Source organism: Neomonachus schauinslandi, chromosome X, assembly GCF_002201575.2.
Source record: "Neomonachus schauinslandi chromosome X, ASM220157v2, whole genome shotgun sequence".
Lineage (NCBI taxonomy): Eukaryota > Metazoa > Chordata > Mammalia > Carnivora > Phocidae > Neomonachus > Neomonachus schauinslandi.
In genome coordinates, this window is record NC_058419.1 from 33798044 (window position 1) to 33825745 (window position 27702).

The 27702-nt window shown below is 36.4% G+C and overlaps 1 protein-coding gene across 1 annotated transcript; it reads left to right on the forward strand.

Annotated features, from left to right (window-relative positions):
• Positions 1-414: 414 nt before the first annotated feature.
• Positions 415-27326, forward strand: IL13RA2 (interleukin 13 receptor subunit alpha 2). Its single transcript, XM_021686441.1, has 10 exons — positions 415-546; positions 3855-3978; positions 5688-5839; positions 7235-7388; positions 7917-8037; positions 10865-11049; positions 12422-12567; positions 14165-14309; positions 26303-26418; positions 27183-27326. Exons 2-10 carry the CDS (start codon positions 3888-3890, stop codon positions 27231-27233), a joined length of 1161 nt encoding a protein of 386 aa, XP_021542116.1. The 5' UTR covers positions 415-546; positions 3855-3887; the 3' UTR covers positions 27234-27326.
• Positions 27327-27702: the final 376 nt, after the last annotated feature.

Consider the following 27702-nt stretch of genomic DNA (forward strand, 5'->3'; position numbering starts at 1 on the left):
ACTCCTAAGCATACAGAGCAAGTTAACTCTTACAGTACTTTCACATACATTGTCTCATTTAATCTTCAGCACAAATCTGTCAGGCTGGTGTCATTATCTCCATTTTATAGATGGAAATTGAATTATAATTTACTTCCAGGAAAATTAGTGGTTGAGGCAGACCTGAAATCCAAGTTGATACTTACACCACTGTGCCTTTTGTTATAACAAGTTCCTCAGCTGTATATGTATTTGTTTATCCAAAGATTAATTAGTCCTGTCAGCTTTTACATACCTTGCTGTAATTCTTAATTTGCTTTAGATGCTTTTAGCCCAACCCATAACCTCCCCTGTCTTGTGATTTGTATAATCTGTATCCTGGCCTGCTGGCTATTTCAGGAACACCTATCTTCTTCTTTTTTTTTTTTTTTCCAGTGTGCTTGATCATCAGACAGGAAGGGAAGTATTAGAGATTCTAATTAATATCTCCAAAGTGAAGAAGAGAAAAAAAGGAGGACCTGTGATAATTGCCTATGATAATTAATTTCTTGGGAAACTATATTATTGGTAAGTACCTGGAGTTTCTCCAGTCATGCAAGGTTTATCCCTGTCCAACTCCTAGAACAAGGGGATTGTGTAGCATGGCTTTGAAGAGGTGGGGAAGTGAGGCTGAAAACAGGAAATAGTTTAGGCTTGCCATTCCAAAGGAGATTCTCAGTGGGAAACTGTTTAAGCAATAGTGTGTGAAACTGAGTGGGTAGAAACAGGAAGCTGCCCTCGACATTGATCTTAGCAGTGGAAAATGCCTAGCCTAGTGGTTGTCATCAAGGGCTCTGGTACTAGACTATCTGGATTCAAATCCAAGCTTCACCATTTATAGTCTGCATGACTTACAGGAAGTTGTTTAATTTCTCTGTGTTTCAGCTTCTGGTCTTTAAAATGGGAATGAAAATAGTATATCCATCCAAGGTTGACTATGAGTATTATATGATATAATGTATGTAGAGTGTTTAGCATGGGGCAGTGCCTGGAATGCTGTGAATGCTGAATAAATAGGAGGAGGGTTGCTACTATTACGGATATTATGACTTGTCACTTGCACCTTGTATCTTGGACAAGATTTACCTGGAATAGTGTCTGGCAAACAAAACAAAACACACAAACAAAAAACAACAACAACAAACAAAACGTGCTCAGTGAAAGCTTATTGAATTATTACTCTGCCAAAAATGTCATGATGGTAAAACTGTGTGCTGGGTTGATGGTTTGGGTGGTGAGAGTAGGTTGACCAAGGTTCAGGGGAGGCTTCTGGTAAAATAGGTTCAGGACAGACTCCTTATAACAAGAAAATTTATTGTTTAGTCAACGGAAAGGGCTCATGAGAGCTGGTTTTCAGTCCTAGCTTTACAACCAATAAGTTGTGTGAGTTTGGACAATTCATCTACGTCTCTTGGTATTTCCTCATTTTTAAAAATAAGGAGTTAAGGCCAGATGAGGTTTGTTGTTAACTGTGGTTGTTAGGGGACTGGGGGTGGAGAGTATGAGTGGTTGTTAACTGTGGGGTGGGGGTGGAGAGTATATCAGAAACTGTTTTAAATTTTGTATGTCTGTGTTTTCATCCCCCATCTTCCCTTTGTCTTCAGGTCCCTTCCCCTCTTGTGAAAAATCCTGTCTTTCCTGGTAACCATATAGTATGTAAAGCACCTCATTGCTCAAGTGGCAATCTTGTAACCCAGAAGCCAAGGAAAGAGTTGTCTTCACATTCATTTGTATGAGAAGGTCTAGGTGGGACCCTAAGTGTATTGTAATTCAGGGAACTCCTTTCATAGGTTTATAGAAAAGTGACTCAGGAAGTGACTATTCCATTTCCTACCTTTGCTTAAATGTTTTGGGCTGATCTAGGAAATACGCCATTTGATAGCCTGAATCAAATTTCAGTAGCCTATAAAAGGAGTAGAAGCAAGGGATTTTTAACTCTCACCATTTGTGCTGCACATGCGACACAGGGCTATGAAAATATATAAGGACAGATTGATAGGGGAGAGAGAACTTTAAGATCTCTCTGGGAGCAGTTTAAGGGAGTTCTGATTGGCTTCATCCTTATTAGTAATAAGAAAGGATTTCTCTTTGTCAGATCTATTTGCTGTCTTAGATCCAAAGTAACCAGTGTGTTCATCTCAATCTAAGAGAGCAGGTCTGTGGAAAATCTGTTGACAGACCTACCTACTACTTACAGATGCTTTAGAGGACAGCAATGAGTTTGCATGTGGGCAGAGAGGAATTGAGGAGAGAGATTTATTGGACCTCAGTAAGAGAAACGCTATTCTCTTACGATTTTATGAGACATAGAAAAAAATAGCATGGTGTGGATTCAACCTGGCTAGCTAATTGAAGGAAGACTTAAATGCTGGAGTCCCAGAGGAAGAGCTTTCATAATCCTCAAATGTGTGGGATCCAGCATAATAGGGTGGAAGTACACTGGGTTAAGAATCATATTTCTGTCCTACTTCCAGCTCTGTTACTAACTTGCTGTGTAATCTTGGGCAAGTCTGAGTTTTACTTCCCAGTATATAAATGAGGCTGGGCTAACATGGTCTCCAAAATACATGCTGGCTTTAACAGTTTGATCTCAAGATTCTATGATGTAATAATTAAAACCTACCAATGTTAGAACATTACAGATGGACCAGGTAGGTTGAAAAGGGTGGTGCAGGGAGAGAGGGTCTCCCCTGCTTAATGAATTTATATAGGAGAAAAGAAAGGTAATCACTGAATATTGGAATAATGACCTTTACTCCTTAACTTCCTGTGAAATTGTTGGTTCCAGGAATATAGACTCAAAGAGAAGTATAGAACTGGGAGTAGTGATTTTTCTTTGAAAGAAGAGTGGTTGTTGATTAAGTAGGTATGTGGAGACATGAATCCTTTAAATTTTGATCATACAATCAATATTCTTCAAGAATGTAAAGACTATTAAGTTGTATTCTATGACAGTGAAGTGTTGTTTTAAGAAACAGGTGAAAAGTAAGATTTGCCCTTTAGAGAGGTCATTCTTGCTGTATGTGGTATGGAGGATGGCTTGGAGGCAGTAAAGACTGGATAATGAAATCCTGATGATAAATTCCTCATCTTGGAAGGGGTCGTGATAATGGAGAGGTTGTATGGGAGAGGGAGAAGTTGAAGAAAACTCCCAGGTTTCTGGTTTGGGCAACTGGGAAGGTGAGAATGCTATTTACTGATACAGCAAACAGGAAAGAGTGGAACAGATAAAGAGTAGAGAACGGTGGTTTAATATTTATGGAGCAAAAAAATTTCTGAGGTATATGAGGCTTTGGTGTAGGTTCTGTGCTAAGTAATCAGATAACTTTCAAATACTTTTTAATCTCAGAAAAGAGTATATGTATCAATGTTTTGACTTTGCTGCTAGGGGAGAGGGTTGCTATAGAGATTAATGATACCATAACTCCCACTGTGAACCAATAAGGACACTGGTGGGTCTGACTCAGTCTTCAGGCTGAAGGCTATTTGAAGTTATCCTAGGCATGTGATGTATGAAAAAGTCTCTGTGTGGGCGGGGGGGGGGGGGGGGGGGGGGAGGGGGGGGGGGGGGGCGGGTATGAAGGGATACAGGCAGTTGTATGTTTGTATGTTTGTTTTGCCTTTTTTTTTACTCTTATAGAAAAATGAGCCTAGAATCCGCCCTTTCCAGGTTATTGGTTCCAAACCTGGTTTTTTCTGTTTCCATGGTTCAAAGGGGCACAGTTTTCCCAATTCCTGGTAGAAAGCACACAGAGTTTCCAAATGTGTTTTTAATCACTTTAGTCTTGGTTATTTGAAGTAAGATAAAGTTAAAATGTTGTATTTTTCCTTCTTAGAGTGGATATTTCAAAGTATTGAATCTTGGAGAAATGGCTTTCATTCATTTGGATGTCAGACACCTCTACACCCTGATTATTTGCACAGCATTTGGCTCTATGCCTTCAAATGCTGAGATACAAGGTAAACCAACAATGGAATAGTTTTAAAATTTGGGATATTAACTGTCTTTTCAACCTACCCTGGGAAAGTTCATAACAAGTAGATAGATTGTTACTGGAAATATTTCAGGAAGTCCATACACAAAAGATGTATTCTTACTAGTCAGCTTCACACATAAGGTAACTAATGATAACATTTTGCAGGATAAAAGCCAAACTAAAAGACACTTTCCATACCTTTTTGTATAGTCTTCTAAGAAATAGGTTAATTATCTGAAACCTCATTGCCTGGTACTCAGCTAACTGGAAACTTTCCTTATTTGTGGTCCTTGAGCTTTGAGACAATTAGATAAATAAGGAAAAATATACAGAGATTTAAAGTAAAATTTAAAAATACAGAATTATTAAATCATGTCTAATGAATTTTTCTTATTGCAGAAGGTAATCAGAACAATGCATTTCACAAAGATTTGTAACCCTAAGAGTTGAAACAATAGGACTGTCATTTCATTCTCAAAAGAGACCTTTATTGGTACCTGGTGGGGGTCCCATGTCAGATCATAATTTGTGCCACAATTTCTTTTGGTAGATTCTTTTCTTCACCTCAGTAAGTATTATGAAGTTAGGCATTAAAATGAGCAAATGGGCAGAAATGAAAGGAAAATTATTAGCAGAAAGGCAACATGAGGGCAGTACTATAGTAGTATTAGATTTGCTAGTAGGAAAATTTATAGAATTATTTGTTTGTTTGCTTTTTAAAACCACCAGTTGGGGGAGCCACTGCTGTGCACTGCTCCCTCCCCACAAATAAAGTGGGCTTTTTCCTGATGTCACTTTGCTCAGCTGCCTGATACTTTTTCTTATGTCCTTCCAAAGAGTGGCCCTGGTTGGCCCTGGGATAGCTCTGAACTTTAGTTGGCAGATTCAGTTAACCAGAATGGAATGACAAGATCGGCTTGTTCTAATCCTTAAGGTGTTTAGCCATAGTAGTCATATTTTACACTTTCTATCCCTTTTGTAAATTACATGCATATAGTAAACACTGAATTAATACTGATTGGTTCTTGGCTATTAGAGTGGTTTATGTAATAAAGTGTTCCCATCCTAGGCCAAATTCTGGTCTTTATAACCACAGAGATAATTCCATGTTGAATTGCCTGTTTCTATGAAAACTTAGTACCTAGGTAGGCAAAGTCATATTTGCATATAGCAGTATTCTAGACTTTTTAACAGCTTTATTGATATGATTTCCATAACATAAAACACAGCCTTATAAAGTGTACTGTTCAGTGGTCTATAGTATCTTCACAATATACTTGTGTAACAGCCCCAACTACTCAATTCCAGAATATTTATATCCCCTCCCCCAAAGAAATCGAATATTTATACAGCAGTCATGTGTTATTCTTCCTTTCCTCCAGCCTCTGGCAACCACTAATTGACTTTTGTCTCTATGGATTTGCCTATTCTGAATATTTCATATAAATTGGTCTTATGTGATCTTTTGTGATTGGCTTCTTTCAAATTAGCTTAATGTTTTCAGGGCTCTTGCATGTTGTAGCATGGATCAGTACTTCATTCTTTCTTATGGCTGAATAATATTCCAATGTATAGATGTACTACAGTTTATCCATTCACCACCTGATGGACATATGGAAGTAATCTAGGTTTAGCAAGTTTTGTCATAAGATATAGGAAAAAAGTAAAAATATTTTATTGATTTTATTTCAGTTAATCCTCCTCAGGATTTTGAGATAGTGGACCCTGGATATTTAGGTTATCTCTCTTTGCAATGGCAACCTCCACTGTTTCTGGATAATTTTAAGGAATGCACAATAGAATATGAGTTAAAATACCGAAACATTGATAGCAAGCACTGGAAGGTAAGTAAAGCATGCACTTGAAATATCGGTGTGATTATTAGGACCTTTCTTGTAATTTTCGATGTCAGTGTCCACTCTGATTCCTGTATCTCAATAGCTATTTTTTTTTAAAGATTTATTTGATAGAGAGAACACAAGCAGGCAGAGCGGCGGCAGAGGGAGAGGGAGAAGCAGGTTTCCTGCTGAGCAGAGAGCCCATACAGGGCTCCATTCCAGGACCCTGAGATCATGACCTGAGCCAAAGGCAGATGCTTAACCGACTGAGCCACCCAGGCGCCCCCTCAATAGCTATTATTAAGAAATAACAAGCTGCCATGCCTGCTGCTATCTCCTGTGTATCCTGCCACATCTATTTTTACCCCACCCAGTATTAAGACTACCATTAGAAGTACAGGAAAAAAAAATTGATCCATGGAATATGGACTTGAAGAATACTTACACATTTTACTGTATTTTACAGTTACTTACATACCTGTATAAGGGTCTTATATATGCTATTGGACCATAAGCTTTTTCTTTGTAGGAATTAAGCCTTATTTTTCTTTGTACTTATCCCACAGAACACAGCATAGTTCTTTGCATATATTATAGTAAGTGTTCAATGAAAGTTTATTGACTTATTAACGACATAGTCAAGCGTGTTCATTCAAAGATTTCTGTTGTATGAGGCATACTGTTAACCTTCCTCATTCAGTTTAGATAGTTTCAAGAGACAATTCAAATACAACATTTATTGAGCAACATTTTGGGCTAGGCACTTGGCTAGATATTGGGAATACAAGGATAAATGACATGAGTGTAGTCCTCTCGGAGCTCACAATTTGTCTGGCTTTCTCCAGTTACCTCCAAGATTTTACTGTATATGATTCCTGAAGAGTTCAAGTGATATTTGAAATGTGATTAGATCATTTGTCATGTAATATGCATATGGTATCTGAAAATTATCTCTTGATTTCAAGTTCATTATAGCTCAAGTTCTTGCCATAGAGACTCTTCTCTTTTCCAAAGTTTTTTGGGGTTATTTTTGGTTTTCTTTTGTTTTGTTTGTTGTTGTTGTTGTCATCGTTGTTTCTTTGTTTTTAAGTAGGCTCTATACCCAACATGGGGCTCGAACTCACAACCCCAAGATCAAGAGTCGCATGCTCTACCGACTAGGCCAGCCAGGCACCCCTGGGGTTATTTTGAATAATAAGTTCAGATTCAGATGATCTCATCAGATGATATAGTATGCAGAAAGGAGCCTGCCAGGAATATATCTAGGACACTGTATCAGATAATCATTAGGAATTTCTTAGATATTGGGAACACTCCAGGGACTTCTTAGCCCTAATAATGTGGCTCATGATGCTGTTACTGTTTATAAGTTTGGCTTTGTCTTATCTCCTTATCAAACAGACCATCATTACCAAGAATCTACATTACAAAGACGGGTTTGATCTTAACAAAGCTATTGAAGCAAAGATACACACGCTTCTGCCAGCGCAATGCACCAATGGATCAGAAGTTCGAAGTTCATGGTCAGAAACTACTTATTGGACATCACCACGAGGTTAAAATAAAATTCTCTTTTCATATTTAATGCTGTCAGAACAATCCATATAGGGCATAAAGCCCTTAACCTGTGTTTAGCAGATTGTATGTATAAGTGAAAGTGTGGCAACAAATAGAATTCTTCTTAGGAGTGGGTGACTGGCCTTTTTGAATCCTTTAAATCAGCAAACAAATTTGGCAAAACCTGCATCTTATTAGGTTAATATAGTCCCCAGTTTTGAGGCCATATTAGTAAATATGTATGTGAATATTTGCTCAACTGCTCAGAGCGTCCTAGAATTATTAATTTAGTACCTTTGCATATGCTTACACTAGTACCACTAAATGAGCCCTCAAAGTTTTTTGACTTTTACATGCCCCATTACAGTAAAGTGATTTCTAACAATTTCCTTTTGGAATATTCCTGATTATATTGATTGCTAAATGAAATGGAGAGATCAAAAGAAATGAATTAAAATTGCATAGTGATTTCGCAAATGATTCATCACCATGCCTTTCAAGCATTCACAGTTCATTCATTCCTTAGGAAATCTGGAAACTAAAATTCAGGATATGGACTGTGTATATTACAACTGGCAATATTTACTCTGCTCTTGGAAATCTGGCATGGGTGTCCATTTTGATACCAATTACCAATTGTTTTACTGGTAAGTATTTTTATAATAAGAATTCCACATTAAGAAAATATCTATAAAAATTATAGTATGAGTAACTGTATTTTTACTAAATTAAATTTATTATTTTTCAGAGATGTATTTATGATGAAGGTTGCTTACAATTATTTGGGGTTTTTCGATGGAAGGAAGTAGGTTTAGGCTGTAGCTACTGGAAGTCACTCTATGGGTGATATAAGGAATACAACACTGTTCCTGTACTGGATTAAATTTTGTATCCTTTAGATATATAGGATTATACCCTAAAAAGTTTTGGCATATTTTATAATCTCTCCTTTTAAAAAAAACAGGTACCTATTAACACTGGATCCTTTTCCTGACTTCCCTATCATTTTTAACAATCACTGAGGCTTTTAAACTTAGAGCCATCTGAATCTTCTATCTCCTTCATTCCTTCATTGTTTCATGATAACATTGATCACTGCATTCTGACACTCCTTTCCAAGGTTGCACATCTGTTCTTTACTTCTCATCTCTACTATAAGAACACTACTGGAGGCTCACCTCATTCCACACCTGGATGACTGCCATAGTTTCCCAAATGATGGTCTGCTTCTAGTCTCTTCCCTTCCTGTTCATTCTGCACACTGTAGCCAGATTTATCTTCCTATATTGCTATTTTCATATATCAAAAACTTCCAGTGGCTATTCATTGCCTCCAGGATAAAAATCGAGTCTGACATTCAAATTTCTGCCTCACTGTATCACTGCTTTTCCAATATTACCTTCTACTGTCACCAGTGAGTGTTCCACTCCATTTAGACCCATCTCTACATTTTTTTTCTCACCCATGTTATGATCTTTTATGTCTTTGTGTGAATTACTATCTGGAATGCCTTTGGCCTTCTCACTAACTCTTACCCATCTTTCAAGGCCCATTTGGTATTCAGTTTCATTAACTCTTTACTGATCACATCGGCTTCTGTTCAGTTTTTCTCTGAACTATTGCTTATTTTGGCTCTTAATTCCTAGTCTGGATGGCATTTAAATTTTTGTCATATATGTGTGCTTTGTCTGCTCCCTTAAATTTTTAAGAGATTGGTGGGCATGAACTGTTTCTTACATTTCTCTTCACTATCTATGCTGTGCGATGCCTACATCGCACAGTAGATCATCACAAAATATTCCTTAAATGAATGAAACAAATGAGAGTATTGGTACATTGATAAATATGTAACAGAATTTATTCATTTATTAAATAACATAAAAAAGCAAGGAGGACAAAGTGTTACTCTTTGTGTTTCAAGCCCAAATTATCATGGCTTTTTTCTTTAGACAAATCATAAGATATAAGTGATAAGGCATAAGCTATTGGGAATACTGAGAACTGGGTTCTAATGCCTACTCTGGCATCATTGAGTTTGGTGGTCTTGGGCAAGCAGTTTTCCTTTCTGGGGTCTCAGTTTCTTCATCTGGAATTGGCTGGGTCAATGTCTACAGTCTAATTTATTTGTTCCTTAATTCAACAAATATTAAGCAATTATTAAATGCCAGGCACTGTTCTAGATAAAAAGGCCAAAAGTATGAATAAGACAAAGTCTCTGCCCTTTTATACATTGTAGTTCATATTTAACATATCTTTTTCCTCATCTTAGTAGTGAGGGATAAATACTGACATCTTAGAAACTGGAAGATAAGGGTGCCATGAGGCTTCACATTGGCACATAGTAAATCTGGGGTAAAGTTAAGCCTAGAACTCAAGTCTCCCAAACATAATCAGGGAAACTAACCAAGAGACTATAACTTTGCAAACTCTGCCCAAAATAAATACTTCGCTACTTGAAAAGGGAAATTAAACTTATTATAGAATGCTTGTATTTTCTTCCCTGTCTCTAGCTGCTGGCAGCTATTGTGTTAAAAAATAAAGTATATTTTCACTATCATAAAGTTCTTTTATTACCCCCCTCATGCAAATAAATAACAACTTGGGGTAAAAAACAAACAACAACAGAAACAAACTAAATACTTGGCATAAAGTGAATTCAAGAAAGTCTGGCTATTTGTATCAGCACCTGATCAGCTGCTAGATTGGCCTAATTTCAAAAGGGATTTTGGCTGCTTTTACAGATGTCACATTTTGCATTGCAAAGTATAATTTAGGAAAACAAACCAGGCATTTGTGCTTTGAAAATCAGTAGGGAAATCCACCCTAATTCCCACTAGCTTTATTACTGGAAAGAGGTTAACTTTCAATGATATGGCAACATTTCTTGTCTAGGAGAATGGGAAATTAGATATTTACTTGCCAGACAGCTCTTTTTCTTTTTGACCCCTCTGTTGGCTTTTCTGAGGCTTATCTCTTGATGTGTATTATATCTTCAGAGGACTTTCATTCATTTTATTAGACATAACAGTATTTTGTAAGTCTGCTTATTAGATGTGCTTTCTTCTAAGTTCTCCAGTACAATATAAAAAAGGCAGTATCACCCAGCATTATCTATATAAACCCCAGGTTTTCTTAATAGAAATCTTACTCTTTGATTCACAAATCCTGTGGGCAAGGCAACATAACCTAAGTACATGAGTAAGAACCCTTGCCTTATCTTTGATATTTTGTAAAGACTCCCACCAGATTGTAATCTCCATGAAATTATGGACTATGTCTGCTTTCTTTACTATTGTATCTCTAGCACATAGCATAGGATGTTGAGCAACATCAATAAATACTGGTGCTCAATAAATATTGCATGTTATTAAATGACTTTTTTATTCACTTGGCATCTGAAGATAATTGAAAACTGAATACCATGATACTTTAAGATATTGGTAAGCACAATTCTTACAATACCTCTTTTTACAGGTATGAGGGCTTGGACCATGCAATACAGTGCACTGATTACATCAATGTTAATGGAAAAAATATGGGATGCAGGTTTCCCTATTTGGAGTCATCAGACTATAAAGATTTCTACATCTGTGTTAATGGATCATCAGAATCCCATCCTATCAGACCCAGCTATTTTATTTTTCAGCTTCAAAATATAGGTGAGTTAAACAACTTTGAAATGTTTCTAGTTTAGGCCATTTACAACCACATGGAAGAGAAGAGATGGAGACAAAGATATAGAGAAACTTACGGAAATACAAAGCCAGGAAAATGAGGGCCAAGAGAGCATATGAAGAAGCTCTTATTAAATATAAAATATAAAAGTACAGGAATAAGGAATTGAATGAAGAATAATTTTTTTTTAGATTTTTATTTAGAATTTACAATTTATTCCCCAGCTTCAAAGAGTTGGTCTGCTGTAAAGTATTTTTGTCTAGTGTTAATGATGGAGTAATTATAGAATCCCTTATTCCCACATCTCAATAGGCAAATGGTTGGATATTCTGACTCTGAGTTCTTAGTTTTAAGAGTTACAATAATAACAGATTTTAGAGTCAGCCATACCTGGATCTGAATCTTAGATTGACCACTTTCTAGCTGTATGACTTTGGGCCAGATACTTTTAATGTCTGTTTCAATTTCCTTATCAGTAAAATGAGGATAATAGAGGACACTTCATAGGTTTATTGTGACATGAGTGAGTTTTTTTTTTTTTTTTTTAAGATTTTATTTATTAGAGAGAGAGCGAGCAAGAGAGCATGAGCAGGGTGGTGGGGGGAGGGAGGAAAGGGAAACAGACTCCCTTGCTGAACAAGGAGCCCAGTGAGGGGCTCGATCCCAGTACCCTGGGATCATGATCTGAGCTGAAGGCTGACACCTAACCAAATGAGCCATCTAGACACCCCCATGAGTGAGTTTATGATGTGACATCCCTGGTTCAGTGCCTGACATATCATAAGGTATAAATGAGAGTTAGCTATTGATAAAAATAGTAGTAGTAATGGTTGTGGCAGTTGTTCCTAATGCTACCAAATGGAAAAATGACTGTAATGATTTGGCTCTTCTAACCTTTCTTTTGGGCTTAAATATTTGTCAATATGTGACTTATCAAAATTTAGTTTCCAAAATAACCAAGTTTCTCAATAAACCAATCTTGGTTGGCAAGCAACTTTGATTTTAATTCACATTATAGAGATTAGTCTTAACCCATCCGATTGATTTGTCCTAGAGGCTTCTCTTACTAGGTGTCCCTAGCTTTTGATAAGAGCTACTGCTAAGGGCGCCTGGGTGGCTCAGTCGTTAAGCATCTGCCTTCGGCTCAGGTCATGATCCCAGGGTCCTGGAATTGGGCCCGCATTGGGCTCCCTGCTCAGCAGGAAGCCTGCTTCTCCCTTTCCCACTCGCCCTGCTTGTGTTCCCTCTCTCGCTGTCTCTCTGTCAAATAAATAAATAAAATCTTTAAAAAAAAAAAAAGAGCTACTGCTAAACTTAATGACCTCCATGTTGAAATGGCTTCCTTTTGCTTTTCAGTTAAACCTTTGCCACCAGACTACCTTAGTCTTACTGTGAAGAATTCAGAGGAAATTAACCTGAAATGGAGCATGCCTAAAGGACCCATTCCAGCAAAGTGTTTCATTTATGAAATTGAATTCACAGAAGATGATACTACCTGGGTGGTATGAACATTGCATTTATTTGGGAAAATCATAAACATAGCCTTTTATTTTTTTTTAACATAGCCTTTTGAATAAAATAAGCAAACATGAGAATCAGAATCAGTTGCTATCCATATGAGGAATAGAGTATGACATGTATCTTTGTATAATTTCCAGAAAACAATATAATGTAGGGGACAAAAGAAAGATGCTTGCTTGTGGTCTGAAAGCATAACCAGTCATACCAATTTTAAAGCTACATTAGGAATTTAGAGATAATGTAGTCATTTGTTTCTAATATTGTGCCAATGAATTAAAGTTGCCAAGTACAAGTATGTGATGGGTTATGATGAGGCGTCAGGTGAAAAGAAAAGAAAGGAAAACAACACAAATGTAAAAACCACTTCTTGAGGAACAAGCATCAGGTCAGAATTAGACTGACAGGGCTACCTGAATTTCTTGTAGTGCAGAAGAGGGGCTGACGGAGGAAGTAGACTGATTGCAAGACTCATTACCCCCCAGCAACAACAATGTGATGATGCCTTTAGCCCTACATTGTTTTTTTTTTTTTTTTTTTTTTTTTTAATATGACAGAGAGAGACACAGCGAGAGAGGGAACACAAGCAGGGGGAGTAGAGGAGGGAGAAGCAGGCTTCCTGAGGAGCAGGGAGCCCAATGCGGGGCTCGATCCCAGGACCCTGGGATCATGACCTAAGCCGAAGGCAGACGCTTAACCATCTGAGCCACCCAGGCGCCCCTAGCCCTACATTGTTATATGTTAATTTTATTCATTGGTTTCCAACTTAGAAAGTGGTGGAGACACGTAGGTGAGCCATTAGTTCTAATCTATTAATTTCATATACCGATGAGAAAACTGGGAGTTGAATTGATTTACATGTTGCAAGGAAGTGAAATGATTTACAAATTACTCAGCTATTCCCAGTCCATTACATTATGCTGGTTCCCAAGAAAAGTTACAACAAAAGAGAAGCTGTTATTTTAGATGAGAGATACTGTTCAGTTCTTTGAAATGCAAAACTGAAGCAATTTCTTCAGTGATTTTTTTTTCCCTTTGAGATCATCCAGCCTTGTGTATTCTCATCTCTGAAGAAGTTTCATGCTAAGCCCTGAGCACTGCTACACAGCTTTTATATGAGTTAACCAAAATAAGGAGAAAAAAAAGACTTTATGTGTATGAACTCTGTAGTTTCCATAGAAATAACATTCACATGATGGCTCCTTTTGCTAACTCAGTATATGTAGCATTTTCCAGTTTATGTAATCTGAGAAATTTGACACTAATCCAAATACTGGGTATCATAAACACGAAAGCTATCTAGGCATTTTGCTCTGTCACACATGCCTTTGCTACAGGTGATCCATTATCAATATAGAAAAATTTTATAATATAGGTAAGGAAGGGAAGGAAAAAATGAAAAAAAAAAAACCCCACCATACAGAGAGATAATCATTGTTAAGATTTGGTATATAGCTTTCTAGTCATTTGATATTTATATTTTATGTAACAAAATCCACTACAAAAGTGACAAATCAAATGGGATCTATCTAGCTGCAATTAGATCAAATAATAGCATCTTATTTTTTACTTGGCTTTCAGACTACCACAGTTGGAAATGAGATACAAATCACAAGAACATCAAATGAAAGCCAAAAATTATGCTTTTTGGTAAGAAGTAAAGTGAATATGTATTGCTCAGATGATGGAATCTGGAGTGAGTGGAGTGATGAACAGTGCTGGAAAGGTATGAGATAAGAGCAGTAACTAAATAGCTATTTGCTAGCAGATTTATTTTCTTTCAGTGAATTTTGTAATTATGGAAATCAAAACGCTCTTGCATATAGTCTATAAAGAAGATAAATTAGCAAGCACCTTAAACATAAACTTACGGAAAATCTAATATTCAGTTTTAACTAGGAGTAAACTAGTTTCCGTAAGAATCTTGTTATAGTTCTGTCATCAACATTCTTGTTTTTCTGGCTGTTGGTAAAGAGAATATGCTAGTTCTTTTCTTAGGAAGCCCTATTTTAATCAGTATTTTTCTAGGCTCTCAATTTTCAAGAGAACAGAAATCTTAAAGCAAGGATAGGTCAGCTTACACTTGTTTTTGAGTGTCTAGTATTGTACCTAATGAGTATTTTTTCTAATTAATATATCATCATTAGTAAAAGCAATTTGATTTACTTCCAATTCTGATTTAAAGTGACTTATGATAAAAAAGACATTTAAATTAAATAACAATATAAACTAAAAAGCCTCGAGAGTGAGGCAAAATATTATTGTGCTTTACAGTACACTAGTTTTATCAACAGAAATTACTAATAATTGTTCAAAAGTGAAGGAAATTAACTCAGCATTACTTTTTCAGGTATATAGATATGTAAATACATATATAGATGTAGATACAGACAGATACTGGCATCTATCAATCATTCATCTCTTTTCCTATTGTTCCATTATAATAGAATCCCTGTTTGACTTATCTCACAATTTTTTTTTTTAAGATTTTATTTATTTATTTGACAGAGACACAGCGATAGAGGGAACACAAGCAGGGGGGTGGGAGAGGGAGAAGCAGGCTTCCCGCTGAGTAGGGAGCCTGATGCGGGGCTGGATCCCAGGACCCTGGGATCATGACCTGAGCCGAAGGCAGACGCTTAACGACTGAGCCACCTAAGCACCCCTATTATCTCACTATTATATTGATATTGTTCTCTTTCATTCATCAGATATTTAAAAAGCACCTAATATGTGTCAGATTTTTTCAGGCATCAGAGATACAACAGTAAAAAAAAAAATCCCTCTCCTCACAGAATTGATAGTTTATTCTCATATTGAATAGAGATAAGCAATAAACAAAGAAGCCAACTGTATCATATAATCACTAAGGGCTATGAAGAAAACACAGGTAGAAAGGGAGAACTCAATTAACCAAGAGATGTATGGAATCAGAAAGAACACTTACTGGTTCTGTTATTCATTTTTGTCACTGCTATAAGAAATCTGGAGATTCTATGGAACTGACATTGAGAAAATCGTATCCTGAATTATATCTTATCATTAATCTATGCAGAGTTTAAAGTGGATATGGTGAGTTTTTAGCCACATTCTCAAAATAATACATCCTTTATATATATTACATACAATCTTAACTGTGATATTGTTGTTTGAGATTTCTTTTGCCCTGATGGGTATCTTTTGGTAGAATCTTAATAACTTTGAGATTAGGAACAAAGAATTTCCTGAGACACATGTGGTCTTAACTCTTTAGATTTCTTTTTTTATTTTATTTTATTTTATTTTATTTTATTTTATTTTATATGTTATGTTAATCACCATACATTACATCATTAGTTTTTGATGTAGTGTTCCATGATTCATTGTTTGCATCTAACGCCCAGTGCTCCATTCAATATGTGCCCTCTTTAATACCCATCACCAGGCTAACCCATCCCCCATCCCCCTCCCCTCTAGAACCCTCAGTTTGTTTCTCAGAGTCCACAATCTCTTGTGGTTCATCTCCCCCTCCGATTTCCCCCCTTTCCTTTTTCCCTTCCTACATATCTTCTTCTTCTTTTTTGGGGGGGGGAGGAGATTTCTTATTGAATGTTTCTTTTTTTTTTTTTTTAAAGATTTTATTTATTTATTTGAGAGAGAGAATGAGATAGAGAGAGAGCATGAGAGGGGGGATGGTCAGAGAGAGAAGCAGACTCCCTGCTGAGCAGGGAGCCCGATGTGGGACTCGATCCCGGGACTCCAGGATCATGACCTGAGCCGAAGGCAGTCGCTTAACCAACTGAGCCACCCAGGCGCCCTGAATGTTTCAAGTAATAGAAGTATAGGACAATACTTTCTTTTGGAAATGAAAATACATCTTCTTTAGGATTGACTCTGTATGTAGGGAAAGCAACTGGAACCTCAAAGAAGCCTGCTTCCCACTGTTAATTTTGTATGCCAAAAAGCTTAGATTATTAGTCATTTTTCTGGATTATATCTTGCAGATCTTAACTGAGCTGAACATATGAATTTGGTAATTTTTTAGTAGAAAATAAGACCGTAAGGGAACAGGACAAAGAAAATGGTGGGGTTGAGGGTAGGTTTCAGTGTAGGTATGGGCCTAGGATTCAAGATGCTCTGTAGTACTTCAAAATAAGTAGAAGATACTGGTTTTGGAAGGATAAGTTTTGTACTTTTTCAGTTTGTCTAGTGATTGCTCATTTCTTGCTATGCAGAGGAACCATTAAAACATTATCCTAAAAAGAAAAGAAAAACAACCTCATCTCATTTAGTCTCTAAAATATGAGACAACTTTAAAAACATGACCTTTAAAGACTAGCTCCATTATTCACACAGGGACTTTTATGAAGACCAGTGTAGGGGAGGAAAAATTTTACTTCTACCCTCCTATGTTCTTTGGCTGGTCTAATAGTTAACTTGACATAAGACAGACTAACAGGAGAAAAACAAATTTAATTTTGTTTGTATAGGATCCCATAAAAATATGAGACTCAAGGGTAAGTAGAGCAGTCAGGGCTTATTATATACCATCATGAGCTAAGGAATGGGATAGGGGCCTAGAGCTTCAAAGGGGAATAGGACTCACAGGACAATAAGAAGAGCAGATGGTTGGTAATTAGATGTTTGCCCTACCATGCAGATAGGTAATTCAGATAAAAGTTATCTTTGATAATAGTTCGCTCTCTGAGGCAAGCCCACTATCTAAATTCTTTAGATGGTTAAGAGAGAGGTAAGTGTTTTTCTAAAGACTGCTGGGTCTTGATTGTCTTCAGCTCAAAATAATCCACATGCCAAAGTGACACATTTTGGTTCATGTATTCTGCTCCTCTACAGTCTTGCCTTTGAAACTTCAAGTTTCGCAGCCCAGAAACAGTTTAGTTAAACAGTTGTGTCTCATTTCAGGAGTTGGTGATGCAGGTGGGCTCCAAAAGTTAGGTCTATAATGCAAGCAATCAGGTTATTTAAGAAGAGGCACTTCTTTGGAAACAAAAAATGGTGATTTCTTTGAGGTTTATATCGAGTTGTTTAGCTTTAGCTTGCATGGCTTCAGGAAAAGGGATTTTTTCTTCTCATTGATTCCAAATCAGAAGGATGAGAGAACATTGGAAATGTCAGTTTGGAGGGTTGTAGCCATATATGGAAGGAAAGTAGAAGAGTTCAAGATATAGTCCATTTTATAGGTAGAAAACAAAACCTCAAAGATAATTAACAGTACTAGAATTTGATATCCACAAAGGTGTATTACTAAAACATAGGTTTTGGGGTGCCTGGGTGGCTCAGTGTCTTCAGCTTGGGTCGTGATTCTGGGGTCCTGGGATCGAGCCCTGCATTGGGCTCCCTGCTAGGTGAGCCTGCTTCTCCCTCTCCCTCTGCCTGCCGCTCCCCCTGCTGTGCTCTCTCTCTCTCAAATAAATAAATAAAATCTTTAAAAAAATTTAAAAAAGACATTAAGAAAATAAAATAAAACATAAGTTTCCTCCCTATAGTCAACTCCATTTTTATCGAGAACCACAGTAAGACAAATGTGTTTGCAAAGTCTAGTTTCAATACACTTGGTCTGATTATTTACATAAGTGCAACAAGAATAATGATTGATCATATAGGCTCCTCTAAATCTGCTTTGCTGGAACTTTTCATAAGGAATCTCAGATTGGATTTTTAAAAGCCTCTGGAGGCTATGAAGCCAAGCTGAATTTTCATCATTAGACTTTGCTTGCACTAACTATAGATTTGGATGAATTCCTCTCTTCTTGAGGTTCCTCAAATTTTCTGAGGTTCCCAAACCTGCCAGGAAGTGACCTTCCTTACTTACCTGGTAATGCTGCCAGGAACCCTGTAAATAAGGCACCAGGCTGATTTTTTTTTCCAAAGGGCTTTGATTGCCAGAAAGACCACTTTAGTTCCTTAAAACTGTCTGGTGATATCTGAGTCTATGTAGATCTCTCTCAAATATGACTTGTAGTCAAAGCTTTAGTAATATAACCAATGTTTTCAATTGTGTCCTCTTAACAAGGCAACAGCTTCTCATTCAACTTACACAAAGATTGCCATGAAATAAGAATACTCACTCCAAGTTCTGGAGGGATCAGGTAGGGAGAAAAGTTGTTTCATCTTTGTTCACAAAGATACACTTTACCAAGTTGCTCTAAGATGTAGGTAGCTCAAGAGAAAAAAGTTTCTTTAAATCTGGAAAAAGAAGCCATTAAAAAAACAGCAAAGTTTCAAACAAAAGGTTTTAAAAATTATAATTATCCTCATCAGTTCATTGAGTCCCATGTAATTCTTGTTCGGCTTTAATCCAGTTTTATCATTAGTTCTGGAAATTCTTACCTAGTTCAGTTTTATGATCTTAAAGTTATCAGAAACCTGTGCTTGTCAAAAGTGCTTTCCTTGAATCTCCTTGAAGATGAAGTACTTTTGAAGGAATACTTTTGCAAAAGTATATGAGTAAAACAGTAACTCTGTAAATGAAAAAAGTTTTTAAAAATGCTTATTGGGTTAAAGATCTGATGAAAGTTCTTTACAATGGAATTGACAAGGAAATTTGGTTATTTATGTAACATATAACATTTTAAGATAATAACTGGAATTATGACTGACAATCATTATACCAAACATGCCACATTTCTAGGAATTTCACATAATTCTGGAACACTTATAATACTAACATATATCCACACAAATAAAATCTAGGAAGTTTAAGCCTCACTTATTTGACAATGCTTCCCATGTAATGTAACATAGCAAATAAGCCTAATTAGTTTAACATCTCACTTTTTATAAGAAGAGAGAACATATCTTTTGGGATGTTCCAGGGACTCTCTAGAAAATTCCCAAGTTCTGAGTCAGAAGGACTTCATTTCGAATTTGATTTTAAGAAGTTTGTCAAAAATATCAAAAGGTTTGGACACTTGATGAAATACGATCACGTATCATTATGAAACAATATTTAATTATTTATTTGACCAAAGTGACAATAAAAGATTTCAAAGGAAAGTATAGAAGGTTACATAGTTATTATCAAAACTTTGCTCTTTCAATATTGAGGAGATTCAGTTTTCTTAACTGTCAAAGACCAGACATGAAGCACAGGAAATTACTTTGATAAAACACAAAATCTTTACTTTCTAGGCAGACTACTTAAAAGTTAAAAAACCTTTTACAGTCTCTTATCAAGAGCAGGCCAATAGTCCAAGAAAATTTGTCCTTTTAACAGATAAAAGAAAATCAAGTTCCAGTTTTATGTAAGTGCATTACTTAATTTAAAGCTTAATTTTATAACCCCTGTAATAAATTAATTCTATTTTAGCTAACGAGCACACAAGGTATGATTCTCTCTCTCTCTCTTCCCAGTTTTCTATATTATTTGCCCTTTATTTTCTTCTTTCTCCTTCTGAAACAACCAGTTTTGCTTTAGGATAAAATTACTTTCTTTTCCCTCAACAAAAAAATGCATCTCCATTCCTCATAACTTCTCTTACCAAAAATACATATCCTACTTTCCTTGTATACAGAGATGTTTTCTTTATTATTTCTAGCAGCTTTAATTACATATATTAATTAAAATTCTTAATCCTTAGAAATCTTAATTTATAGTGAAACTAAGAAGCAATTGTGAACTGTATGTTATGCAAACATTCTTAGATTGGAAAATTTATGAATACATTTCATAATTTCTAGAAACATGTTTCTTCACAATATAGTCTTTCAGTATAACACAAGGCATGCTTACCAACAGACCCAAATATCTTAGTTTCTTTGTAATAGTGTTTAAAAAACAAAATTCAGCTGTGTAAATTTGAAGATCTAATTGGCTTTATGTAAGATTTATAAATTAAGCAGCATCCCATTTAGCAAATAGAAAGGAGCTCTGAGGAGCTGTATGAAATGGAAGGCTTTTATGAGCAGAAGGGGGAAAATCATGGATTTTAGGAAAGGTCACCTTCCTTTATGGGATGAAAGGGGTCAGGAGCCTACCAGGCAGATTACCTCACTAGTACTGATCAGGTAATGCCAGACACTCGATAAAGGTCATGTCCCTGGCAGAATGCTGAAACTGTAATTAAGTTAGATATTAAGTCTTAGTTTGCTGGTGTGGAGCTTAGCACAAGTGACTCCGTTTTGAGCCTATTGTCTTTTTGTTCTAGCAATAGGAAGAAAAAAGTAGATAAACCTATGTTCAGTAATCAATGTTTTAGTATTTTATCTTATTTAAAAATGATTTTTTCTTTTATTTATTTATTTATTTTAAATATTTTATTTATTTATTTGACAGAGAGAGACACAGCGAGAGAGGGAACACAAGCAGGGGGAGTGGGAGAGGGAGAAGCAGGCCTTCCGCTGAGCAGAGAGCCTGACGTGGGGCTCAATCCCAGGACTCTGGGATCATGACCTGAGCCAAAGGCAGACGCTTAACGACTGAGCCACCCAGGCGCCCCTCTTTTTTTTTTTTTTTTAAAGATTTTATTTATTTGAGAGAGAGTGAGAGAAGGAGAGAGCATGAGCAGGGGGAGGGGCAGAGGGAGAAACAGACTCCCCACTGAGTGGGGAGCCAGATGTGGGGCTAGATGCAGGGCTAGATGCAGGGCTCAGTCCTGGGACTCTGGATCATGACCTGAGCTGAAGGCAGACACTTAACAACTGAGCCACCCAGACACCCCTAAAATGATCTTTATTTATGACTATATATTATGGATATTTAGAGTTATCCCTCATTTAACTTAATTAACTTAGCAAAACTTTAAGGTTTTAGGTTACCAAAAAGATTTGGGGAAACTAAAAATTTCACCTAAAAACTCTTATTTCATAAACATATATCTAATTCACTTGTTTTCAACAATTATGTTTAGATTACTCACAAAAACTTGATGAGACATTAAACAAAGTCAGCCATCATCTCAATCTATTTTTTCATGCTGATAAATTTTGTAAGAGATAAAACATGATCTCTTTTGACCTTTAATAAGCCTTGGTAGAATAAAAGAATTATGTTTAATCCTGGTAACTCTAAAGACATGCCTGTTTTAATGAAACCAATAAACTTAAAGTAGTTTTAATACCCAATATTTTCGCAGATCATGTAAACCTGAAATTCATTTGGGTTAGTTTCTATTATATTTCTGAGAATTCAGTTTATATAAATGCTTAATTTTCTTTAAGTCACTTAAATAGAATTCTTTTACAAATTAATTTTGGCAGTACTATCCATAGGAAGAAAAATACCTTACAGTACATATATATAAACACACACAAACAGGGGTGCCTGGGTGGCTCAGTTGGTTAAGCATCTGACTTCTGCTCAGGTCATGATCTCAGGGCCCTGGGATAGAGCTCCAGTAGGGCTCCAAGCTCAGCAGGGAGTCTGCTTGTCCCTTTCCCTCTGCCCTTCCCCCTGCATGTGTGCCTGTGCCCCAAATAAATAAATAAAATCTTAAAAAAATAAACACCTATAAATATACAGACAGATAAACAGAGAACTTATAGCTTCCATTTTAAAAATCACTGCCATTGAATCAAGTACAATAATACAAATTAGTATTTGTGAGAAGCATTCCTGTAAGTTTCAAATGACCTTTTCCTTTTTGTGTTCTTCTGATAAGAATTACCTCCCTGAAGTTTGTACTTTAAAGAGATGACCTAGATAAAAGTTAACATTTGCATCTCAAAGACACAGGGAAAGAATTCACGTTCCTCCAACAAGGACTTTGGTGTCCTAAGGCCAGAATTTTTACAATACTTACAAGCCTTTAGAAATAAAGAGGGGAGGTTTGGGGAGTGATAAAAAATAATAAGTGAACTTTAAACTACCTCTACAGCTACATTTCTAGTTCTGTAAAGATTTGTAAGATAAAGACAGTTACTCTCAATTTCTCCAAGAATTGGATTGTAGCCTAAATGATATCATAGATTGATCCACCCATTCAAGTACCTTACCTTCAATTTGCTTTTTTATAGCAGGGATCTTTAGAATGTTTTAGTAAATCCTTTTACAAAGGCTTCGGAAGGTTTTTCTTTCTGGGTGCATAATTTCATTTTAGTTTAGGGAAGGAGGCCTAAAATAATTTCTTTCAGGCTCCATATATCAGCTTTCAATTTCTGACCAACTTCTGACCATAGAACTACTAAAAAATCCTTTAGAGTATCTTGTCAGTTTTCAGCTAGGACAAACAGTTATTTCTGGCAGTACTTAACAACCCCACTTGGGTGTAAGAAGGGCCCCATAGAGGATGCAAAGGATATTATCTTCCCAAGATCCAGAGTCACTCCCAAAGATAGCCAAAGGGAAGAATCAACCACCTGCATGTCCCAGGCAGGCAGGAATCCAAGCCTGGTTTGTAGGACACAAAATGAGAAAAGCAAGAAGGCATATAGCTATCTCTGGGAGAGAAAGGATCAATAACTAATGGGTCTGGATTTGGAAAGGAAGGGACAGTATGAAATTTTATTTTCTGCTCTTGATTGAGCACTATGGACAGTGATTTGTGAGAGCTGACTCTGGTAAGAATTCTCACCCTTTGCTGGCTTCTACCAGTTTTCCCAAGATGCCCTTTGCAGGCTCCAGAATTTGGCAAGGTTTTTAATTAATTTTAGTTTTAGTTTCCCTTGGCTGTTTAAGGGAATAAGTAGCAGTTTACCAGAAAATCCCTCAGGGTCTCATCAACTCTGGGAGAGGCCCATACGGGAATCTTCCTTCAAGGATAGATATGAGGGCATTTGAGTTGATGTTGAAGAATTTGCATAGGGCCTTTGTAAAGTCTGTATAAAACTTTAAGCAAAGGCCTTCTTTCTGAGTGTACAATTTAAACTTGGACCAATTCACCTTTGTTGCGGGGTTGGAGGGAAGCATCTCCTGTTGCTTCTATCAGCCCCTGAACATTGGCCGTCAGCTGATCGTTTGTAGGAGGGCCTAGGAGAAATTCTGGTCATCTGTTTCCTCTGGGGGGGTGGGCAGTTCTCTCAGGGAGCCATATGATTTGTCTCTTAACTGCAATATACTTATGGGTGGGAAGGACACCCCTTAGCATCTAGTAAGGTCCTTGTGAGTGGGGGGTTGAATGGCCACTAATCTTTCCAACTCCTCTCTAAATTGGTACGATCTTCTGAAAGTGAAGATAAAGGGGCTTTATAATTTAAAAGATTGGCTGCTGTCCATGGGACATGAATTCTTTGCAGAGGGGGTCCAGGATATACCTGAAAAGGACATTGTATGGGAAGACCTGAAGCTGGTAGAGCCTGATTAAAGAGCCCTGGAAAGTAGGAATTATAAGGGATAGCAAATTGAGCCCCACCACCCTTCTTGGGTGCTTCTACTAAAATCACTTCCTAGCTTTCAGCATTTACACAAGTAACCCATATACCCTGGACCTAGAGATCAGGCAAGGGTGTTCTCTGTAAATGTTAGAGGAAAAGGGAAGCTGAACTAAGCAAATGGAGCCAGATTTTGAAAAGGAGAATTTACATGGGATGTAGACTTTAGTTTTTTTTTCTAATTTTTGTTCCTTCATTTTGTTAAGGGAGTCCCTAAGGCTAGCCATTATATTCCTTTGTGTCCCAGTTTTAATTTAGTTTTTCCACAGGTGTCAATAGGATGAGTGCTCTCTAAAAATTTCAGTGTAGAAGTCCAATTCAAAAATCCATTGTCTGGCCATTGATAAGTAAGATCTATTAATCTCAATAGTGACTCAAACCAATAAGCCTCTCTATGGACACAAAAGGTATCCCAAAGGAGAGTGCAAAAGATGCAGCCCCACAAGATCCAGCATAAGAAAACAAAGACATTTATTATCACAATGAGACAACGAAGGTTGAGATGACAAAGGCCCCTTATGGACTGGCATCCCTTAAGACAAAATCCCCCTGACAGCTGGCAGAGTCAGATGAAGAAACCTCACTCTAGACCTAGTTTAGCCCAAGTTCTGGTTTTTAAGTTGGACCCAGGCCTAACTCCAGTCAGCTCAGATCCACAGCCTGTTCAGCTGTCTGCCAAATGCACACTGGTACATGTACCCTTTGGTTGGCAGAATATTCTCACTGGTCATAAAACCAAGCTCTCAAGTTGTAGAAAGTGACAAAGGGAAACAGAGGAAAATGATCAATAGAAAACAAAAGTACTAATACCAAATCTTTATCAGACGTACTATACCCAAAGAACTTGTTCCATAGATATTTTCTCCTGCTAATCTAAATTCAGAAAAGAAAAGGACTCTCACCACTCTTGCTTTCATGAGACTCTGTAGGCAGAGATCCAGGAGACTGACATAGTAAGAATTCTTGCCATCCAGTTAAAATTTATCTTGCTGAATATGCTAACTGTTGTGGAGGAAAAATGTTCCTTCTAGCCTTCTAGGTTCTTTGGCTGCTGTAATAATTAAAATGACATAAGACAGATTAACAATAAAAAAATTAATTTCATAGGTACAGGGGCCCCATGGAAATATGAGACCCAAGGGCAAGTAGGGCAGTTGAGGCTTATATGCCATCACGAGCTAAGGAATGGGATTGGGGCCTGGGACTTCAAAGGGGGAGAAGGGTAATTCACAGGACAATAAGGAGAGATGTTTGATACAATAGACCCCCCTCTTATCCACAGGGGATATAGTCCAAGACCCCCAGTGGATGCCTAAAACCATGGAAAGTACTGAACCCTATATAAACTGTTTTTTCCTATATAATCTATGGTAAAGTTTAATTTATAAGTAGGCACAGTAAGAGATTAACAGCAATAACTAATAAAATAACTAATAAAATAGAACAGTTATATTGTTATATGTTATACTGTGATAAAAGCTATATGAATGTGGTCTTATATGAACGTGGTCTTTCAAAATACCTTATACTCACTCTTCTCCTCCTTGTGATGATGTGAGATGATAAAATGCCTAAATGATGAGATGAAGTGAGATGAATAATGTAGGCATTATGACATAGCATTAGGCTACTATTGATCTTCTGATGATACATCAGAAGGAGGATCATCTGCTTCTGGACTGCAGTTGATCGCGCGTAATTGAAACCATAGAAAGCAAAACCGTGAATAAGGATGTGGGGGAGGGGGAGCCTACTGTAATTAGATGTTTGCCCTGCCATACAGATAGGTCATTCAAATAAAAGTTGTTTCTGGCAATAACTCTCTCTCAGACCAGGCCTCCTAATCTATAAATTCTTTTATGTAGTTAAGGGAGAGGTAAATGTTTTTCTTGAGTCTGCTGAGTCTTGATTGCCTTCAGCTCAAAATAATCCCCATGCCAACATGGCATATTTTCCAGTCATGTATTCTGCACCCTGTCACCAGCTCTTGCTCACTAAAGCATTAGGTGATATAATATAAACCTTTGACTTAGTAAGAGTTAAGAGATACACAAGACCTGTTTCTCTAATCACTTAGCTATATTTTATCATTTTGTTATGAAATTTCACAAGGTAAAATTTTAAATAAAATCATATCAGAAAATAAGAATTGAGCTTTGGGGAGTGTTTTTCTAAATGAAATGAAGAGATGTTACATTTAGTAAAGTAATTGTTCTATATACAAAGTGCACAAATGAAAGGAATGCTATCCTCAAACATAGCTGTGGTATCTATGCACTAGCAAATATGGCAGAAGTTGCCAAGTTTAACTCAGTTCTTCATCAGTTACTGGTTTATTTATAAACTAATTTAGTTTCAAAAATAATTGTAAACATCTAATCCTTCCCCCTTTTGTGTGATTTTTAATCCTAGGTGACATATGGAAGGAGACCTTAGTATTTTTCTTGATACCATTTGCTTTTGTCTCATTATTTGTTTTGGTAATAACTTGTCTGCTTTTGTATAAGCAAAGGGCTTTACTGAAAATGGTAAGTTGTATAACATAATGTTTAATCTGAGATAGTAGCTAACAAATAAATGTTCTGCATTTAGAACTGATGGACCTATGTTTTATAATTTTTCCTGTAAACTGTGGGTGTACAATTGATGTTGTATGGATTATGATGATGTCTTCAGAAAATACAATAATTTAAAAAATTAACCCTATAAAGCTAAATTTGGAGGTGGATTTACTTTTGTTGAAATATAGGAATAATGCTTTAGAATATGAAACACTATTTACCTCTAGATTAGGGAACAATATAAGGAAAGAGTTACAGGAGAAAAGCAGGATTGGGAGGAAGGAAAGACTGACTTAAACTGGATGCAGACTGAAATATATTACTAGTGTGTCACAAGCAAAAATCACAAAAATTGAAAAAGATAGTGTCTGCCCTCCAAGAGCTTATACTCTATTTGGGGGAGATAGAATCCATAAAAAATATAACCTGTACCGTGAGCTGTTTTTAGATGATTCCTATTTGAGCTGTACAGATGTTATAGAATTTCAGAAGATGAAGGTCACTACAGATTGGTGAGCTTTAAGAAGAAATTGTGACTTGGAGAAAGATATCTTAATGCCAAGTCTTTTAAAGATAAAGGGAAATTTGAATGTGTATGAAATGTTTCACTTTATTTCCGTGCTGAATGCTTTTTTAAGATCTATTTCTCTGAGTTACTAATGTGAGTTGAAATAGTTTGTGTTATTATTGACTATTTGTTAATAATGGAGCTCTTTTTTTTTAAATTTCAGATCTTTCATACAAAAAAAGACGTCTTTTCTCATCAAGAGACATTCTGTTGACTCATTAACTTTCAGTCTTATGGCCAAATGTTAAATATGAGTCTTATTAAACTGAAGCTTTTCTCCAAATATTGAATAAATCTTATTTTAAAAGCATTGTTGTATTTAAATAGGCTTTAGAATACTCAAACCCTCAACTAGTAGTACATTTTCTGGATTCTATTAATAGGTTTTTTCCTCATTCATACATGGTCAGAGTGCTACACATAGAGAAGTCAAGGGTTGGGTCAAATTCTATTCACTGATGTGTTAATAAAACAATGTGATTTTATAACTTGCACTAAGCCAGAAATATTGTTGAATTCTGGAAGATGAGATTCTCATTTTTTAAAAAAAATTGTCCTTGGGATGAATGTATTCACCATAAGAAAAGTTGTTTGGCTTTAAAAGTAACCTGTGGAGAGGATTAATAAGAAGCAAGAAGTTTTCAATACATTCATAGTGTAAATACGTGCTTTATATTTTGTGA